This window comes from Capricornis sumatraensis, chromosome 3, assembly GCF_032405125.1.
Source record: "Capricornis sumatraensis isolate serow.1 chromosome 3, serow.2, whole genome shotgun sequence".
Lineage (NCBI taxonomy): Eukaryota > Metazoa > Chordata > Mammalia > Artiodactyla > Bovidae > Capricornis > Capricornis sumatraensis.
In genome coordinates this window covers 176784765-176791289 of record NC_091071.1, presented here as the reverse complement: position 1 = coordinate 176791289, position 6525 = coordinate 176784765, and the positions used below count along the sequence as shown (strand labels likewise).

Here is a 6525-nt window from a genome sequence, read left to right as displayed (position 1 = left end):
GTTAAGGAAGAGGTTTCTAAGTTACCAAACTTACTGACAGTTAAACCTTCCCCAGGCATGTGTGGGAGTTAGAAGCCAAGTCTGTGATAATTCTGTAGAAGCTGTGGCGAATTAATAGCCCTTCCTCGAGGGGGGGAGGGTGGGCAGAGAGGGGGAGTCGGCTTCCCAGTTGAGCTTCTCTTTGGCAGAACAGTTGGGCAATTCTGACCTTCCCATGCCGCCCTGACTTCAGGTGCAGAGCGGCTTAATTACAAGTGAAAGGCTTTAAAATTAAAGGGGAAAAAACCCCACATTCTTCACAGTTGATCAGAAAATAGATTAAATTAACAAGGAGTTGGGCAGGCTTTTTTTTTTTTTTTTTTTAATGCTGAGAAGGCTCCCAAACTCCCCAGCAGCCAGATTGAGTGTGAAAGACGAAGTGGGAACTTGGGAGAGTGGAAAGGCTCAGGCTGTGAGCAGAGTGGAGTACACACAGGGCCTTGCAGTTAAGACAGAGCAGACTTTGAGCTGAGTAGGACTTAAGGAATACATAGGAATGTCGCATGTTTGTTTTAGCTGTGGTTTTAGTAGCGAGGAAGGCCATACACCCTCAGATTAGGCAGGGATAGTAGTATGCACAGAATGGGAATATTGGGGTGCAGAACTAAGAGGCTTTGAGTTGAGTCACTCAGGGTTGTGTGATGAAGGTAGCTTGGAGTAAGTCAATGAGAGGTAAGTATACGATTAAAGTGTGGGACTGGGAGATCATCTTGGTGGCCCAGCGGTTAGGACACTGTGCTTTCACTGCTGAGGGCCCAGGTTCGATCTGTGGTCAGAGAACTAGGATCCCACACACCTTGTGGCGTGCCCACAAATAAATAAATAAAATGTGGGAGAAGAAGGGACACATTAGAACACTTTTTTGGAGACAGTTTCATAAGCAGTAGCTCGTTGGAGTCCACCTTCTGGCATTTCTGAGCAGTGAGGGGGGTAGACATGGGGCCCGAGTGGACCCACCGCAGGACCCCCTGGAAAAGAACTCTGAGGCAGCTGGTAAGACTTTTGGACCTTAAGTAATTGAAAGCACTAAACAAAGAGGGAACCAAAAGCAGAAAAGCCTAAGCTTTTACGTCTGGTTTTTATGGCCTTCCCTACTCTGCTGCATATTACTGTCCTCCTGTTGCAGACAAAGAGACTGAGGTTTAGAGCTAGTTACATAATGTTTTCAAGGTCACGCAGCTACTTCTATAGATGAAGAAAGCAATGTACCAGAAATGTCAACAGCTACTGAAGAAACAGAACGTGATCAGTGGTGGGGGAGAGGCCAAGCTTGGCCCTTGAGAATTGGGTATTACGGACCTGGGTTCTGTTTCTCAGGCTGCTTGATGGCCTTGGGGCAGCACTCTTCCTTTCTGTTTTTTTTTTTTTTTAATATTTGTTTACTTATCTGGCTGTGTCTGGTCTCAGTTGCATCACGTGGGACCTTTGATGCAGTGCACAGACTAGTTACAGCACGCAGGCTTAGTTGCTCCACGGATCCCCAGGCAGGGATGGAACCCACGTCCCCTGCATTGCAAGGTGGATTTGTAATCACTGGACCACCAGGGAGAGTCCCCACACTCTGTGTGGCTCACGAACTAACAGGGCTTCCCTGGTGGCTCAGACGGTAACAAATCTGCCTGCAAGGTGGGAGACCTGAGTTTGTTCTGGGTCAAGAAGATCCCCTGGAGGAGGGCAAGGCAGCCCACTCCAGTATCCTTGCCTGGAGAATCCCCACGGACAGAGGAGCACGATGGGCCTGCAGTCCGTGGGGCTGCACAGAGTCGGACACGACTGAACATGAGCTAACAACCGTGTTTAATGGTTGAGAAAAATAGAAGACTCTTCCGTGCCACACGAAAAAGGGTACAAAATTCAAATGCCAGTGTCCAGAAAGGCAGTTTTCTTGGAGCAAAGCCACTCCCGTTCATTTCCACACTGTCGATGGCGGCTTTCACACTACACGGGCAGAGATGAGTAGCTGTGACAGACTGTGGCCCACAGAGCCGAAAATATTTACTCTCCGGCCATTTATGGAAAGGGACTGCCGGCCCCGGTCTGGAAGCCGAGTCCTCCCTGAGTTCTGGCCCAATGAGTGGACCAGCAGTGGGGTCTCCTCTCCTCCCCTAACCTGGTGACTGAGGGCAGCAGAGGGTCATTGCATGAAGTGAGGTGCACCGAGCCACACAAGGTTGAATGAAAAGAAGCTCTGAGGAGATGGGAAAAGAGGGAGGAAAGGATAAAGGGAGGGAAAACCGGGGTGGCAGAGAGGGACTCTTCCTCAGTGAGGACTGGGCCCCTCCTCTGTAAGGAGTGCGCACCGCTTGTGGGTCTAGCTTTCAAGTGTTAAGTGAAGCTGAGCGTGGTTTCCCGGCTGGGCAACCGAACAGGATTCCTTGCCCTCTTTGGAACAAAGGGAGCCCCTGGTGGCTCAGACAGTCAAGAATCCACCTGCAATGTGGGAGACCTGGGTTCTATCCCTGGGTGGGGAAGATCCCCTGGGGAAGGGCATGGCAGCCCATTCCAGTATTCTTGTCTGGAGAATCCCATGGACAGAGGAGCCTGGCTAGCTGCAGTCCCTGGGATTGGAGAGTCAGACATGGCTGAGCATCTGGGCACTCCTGCTTCGTAGGCAGTCTCCTGCAGGCCTCCTTCGCAGGCTTCCCAGGCGGGCTCCTCACCGCTGAGCCACCGGGCCGCCCGGTCACTCTCTGGTGCGGCACCTTTGCTTTTGCCATACCAGTTGCTACTCTTTCAAAAGATCTGTTTGCTGTGGGTTTAACACCAGCCTCTTCTCACTGATATATTTTGAGTTGCAGGGACTTGGGTTCACTGATACATTCCAATGCCTGGAGTGAATGAATGAATGACTCGCAGCTTCTAGAGAGAAGGTGCTCTGTACCACCCCTCCCCCCGCCCCCACTGTGGCTGGTCCTTATGCTGGCCCGTGCGGAGTGGGACGGCTCAGGTCCAGAAGTCCCAGAACATTTAACCATGGCCTCCTCTTTTCTCCTGCTTCCTTAGGGCTGTTGAGAAGCTATGGCCACCGAAGCCCCTGTGACTATAGCCCCCCCTGAATGCAGCCCTGTTGGCAGCACGGCGACCGACAGCTTCCTTTGGCAGCCAGACTCACTAAACATGCATGTCACGAGGCCCAAGTCCGCCAAGGGACGTACTCGGCCAAGGCTGCACAAGCACCTGGGCACAGAGGGTTGTTCTGGCCGCGCCCCAGCTTCTCTACCTCCGACCATTCCCTGTGAGTTGCCGAGCAGCCAGAAACCCGGAGCCTGCACCCCCGGATCTCCAGATCAGGGAGCCCCCAGTGAGATCCCAGAGCTGCTGCAGCAGGTGCCCTTTGGGGCGTCCTCTTCCCTCAATAAATACCCAGTCCTCCCTTCCATCAACAGAAGGACCCTGGAGGAGGGCGCCCTGGAGACTGTCGCTAAGAAGGCCAGCTCCCTGCGGCTCAGCAGCGCCCAGGCTCTTTCCCAGAAGGAAGCCTGCACCACGAAGATGGGTGAAAAAGATCCCCAGGCTCAAACCTGTTCCCCAGAGAGGAGAGTCCTCGTGCGGACCGAGAGACAGACCTCCTCCAGGGCCGGAGACCTGAAAGAGCCATCAGATGAAGAGCCAAGGCTGCTGCTCGCCATCCGCTCACCCTCAGGCCGAAGGTTCGTCCGCCACTTCCGGCCAACTGATGACTTGCAGACCATCGTGGCTGTGGCCGAACACAAGAACAAGGCCACCTACCAACACTGCACCATTGAGACGATGGAGGTGCCCAGGAGACGTTTCTCTGACCTCAGCAAGTCTCTGCAGGACTGTGGAATCCCCAACAAGTCGGTGCTGGGCATCTCCCAGGAAGAGGGGGAAGGTTGGTCCTGAGTCTGCAGCCATCAGACTGGGGTCCTGGGTGTCTCAGCGAGGTGCGTGCATGGGTGCCACAGCCTCCCCGGCAGCTTGCTTCCAAGTGCCATATAGACCTGGTGCACCTGTGGCTCTTGGGATGCCCACCCTCCAAGCTTCTTCAGAGCCGTGAAATCTACACATGCACCAAATGCGTTAAGAAGATTCTCTTCCTGTTGTTCAGTTCTCTCCAGCGCTGGAGTGAACTGGCGAGTGACCGAGGCTGCTCCCTGAAGAGCCCAGCCCTCTTTTGCTGCTCAGGTCCTTCCTGGAGCACCTGGTTGCCTTTGCAATGAACTTGCACTCGCTGGAAGCCAGTGGTTCGCCTTTCTGTATTTGATGCAGGATTAAACACTTCCCAGAGAGGATTCTGGTCTGTTAAATAACCAGGGTTGAGGAAGTACTGCACTGGCATTTGTGTTCCTTGCAGGCATATTTAAGAAGCAGGCAGTTGACTTTGTTTGGGGAGCAGCCCCTCTGCCAGTCTCGGGTGGCCCGAGTTCTCAGGGATTACCGTTTGTGTGAGGTGGTTTCAGGGGAAAGAATAGGTCTTTTGCTAATACAGATACCCCAGCACACCAACGTTTCCGAGAGAGTCCAAGAGCTGGAAAATAAATCCCTTCCATAAGCAGCAAGTAGCCAGGGGCCACTTTATATTTTTGACAGACTCTGACCAGGTTTACAATTTTTGGAAGCTGCTCTCTGTGCACAAGATTTCCCCCAAACTGAGAAAAGCCAGCAGCATCTGCCATCCTTGGCATTTGCCAGTGGCGGTATCGTTTGCTTTTAAATGACACAAAAGCCCACAAGTCTGCACAAGTTTGTAGGAAAGGCCCCCTTGGCTGATCTAGGTGTGGATACGCTGTTTTATCCCCCAGTTTCAGGGTCTCCCAACTTCAAGCGCAAAGGCGCCCTGGAGGTAACACAGGTGCCCGCGTTCTCTGAATTAGAATCCCCTGGAGGGAGAGGGCGCCTGGGTTTGGTGTTGCTTTGCTGCACCTGTGCTGAGACCACGTGCCCAAGTAAATGTCCGGTCAATCAGCATGATGCCTGCAGCTGTGTGGCAGACCCCCGAGCCTTGTTTTTCCAGCTCGGAAGTGCTGACGTGGAAATCTGCCAAAGTTTCCTCATATGGTGAGCTCAGCAAGGCTCCCATGTCGCATCTGGACCCCCTTTATGGCCAAATCACCCTTCAGAGTGGGGAACACTTGTCCTCCCAGAGCCGTGCTGTCAGGAAGCCCTGAGTACTGATAAGCACCCCCGCTTGCTAGGTACACAGAGAAGGCAGGGCTTCTAGAAGTATCGCAGCAAGTGGATGTCAGCACTTCTCTGGTGGTCCAGCAGATAAGACTGCAGGCTTCCAATGCAGGGAGCATGGGTTCAATCCCTGGTCAGGGGACTAAGATCCCACACGCTGCCAAAAAAGCAAAACCAAAACCAAAAACAGGTGCATCTTGTGTGTAGATAAGGCCTGCAGTTGGAAATGTTACTTCCAGCAAATCAATAACACAGCCCCGGAGATTAACACCAGCATCATTTCTCTGAAGAAGGCTTGCCTTGTCCCAAACTGCATCCCACGCCACCCAGATCATTCTAGAATAGGCTATTTTGGAATGTTTTGCAACATTTCTTAATGCCATTTTGGTTAGCCGCTCCTCTGATTGCAAAGGTCAGCCAGGGCGGGCAGCGCCTTGGTCAGGCCCCCGCCACTGGCCCCATCCTCCGGCCGCTGACCCTGCAGGGGGGTCAGGGGCCAGGTAACTCGTGCCTGGTACTCACAGTCCAGGAGTTTCGCCTCCCACCTGGGACTGGAACACAGAACTCTGCCTCTGATCTCCGAGGAAGATCAGGAGGAAGAGCCTCCCACGAAATCACACCTACTCTGTGGTAAGAATAAAATCCCACCCACCTGGGACTTGGTAATTTCTCCAGGCAGGAAATCTTTAGCAAACTGCAGTGAAATGGAGCATGCTTAAAGGAATTAGAATGTTGTGCACTTAGGGATTTGCTGCTGCTACTAGCTTAGAATTTTGGGGTGGTGGGAAAAAAATTGGAACACATAAAGCATAGAAATATTTTAGTATATTTGGGGATCTGTTAATAAAGCTAGATTTGAAACTCCTTAATGAGCTTTTTTGTGTGTGTGAGAGGGGACAGGACATGACAGTACTAACAATAAAAGTCAGTTCACATGAAGATGAGTTGGTGGAGACGTGCGTCTTCTTGTTTCAGCCCAAGACTTCGGCCACCACACTTGGCTCACGAACAGACAGCTGCCTGGACCCGGTCTGCAGTGTTCTCCTTGGCAAAGCACTTGGCTCTGCTGTGAGTTCCAAGTCTTCTTTCCCAGGCGCTCCAGATGTCTACCCTTCCTGAAGCTGCTGATCTCAGCTCATGGCAGAGCACTGTGGTGGTTTAGCCACTAAGTCGTGTCCAATTCTTTGCGACCCCATGAACTGTAGCCCGCAGCGCCTCTGTCCAAGGGATTTACCAGGCAAGAATAATGGAGTTGGTTGCCATTTCCTTCTCCACAGGGGCTGTTCCCAACCCAGGGATCGTACGTGATCTCCTGCATTGCAGGGGGTCTCTTGCATTGCAGGC

At 52.5% G+C, this 6525-nt stretch overlaps 1 protein-coding gene across 1 annotated transcript; it reads left to right on the top strand.

The window, feature by feature from the left end:
* The first annotated feature begins 3057 nt into the window (after positions 1 to 3057).
* On the top strand, positions 3058 to 5062 carry UBXN10 (UBX domain protein 10). The gene is made up of 2 exons (XM_068968521.1): positions 3058 to 3892; positions 4803 to 5062. Exons 1-2 carry the CDS (start codon positions 3058 to 3060, stop codon positions 5060 to 5062), a joined length of 1095 nt encoding a protein of 364 aa, XP_068824622.1.
* The last annotated feature ends 1463 nt before the right edge of the window (positions 5063 to 6525 follow it).

Excerpts from the sequence above, each read along its gene's own strand:
- UBXN10 (XM_068968521.1), top strand. The coding sequence starts at position 3,058 with ATGGCCACCGAAGCCCCTGTGACTATAGCCCCCCCTGAATGCAGCCCT. Across the intron at positions 3,893-4,802 it reads CTCCCAGGAAGAGGGGGAAG|TTTCAGGGTCTCCCAACTTC; the intron begins GTTGGTCCTGAG and ends TTTATCCCCCAG.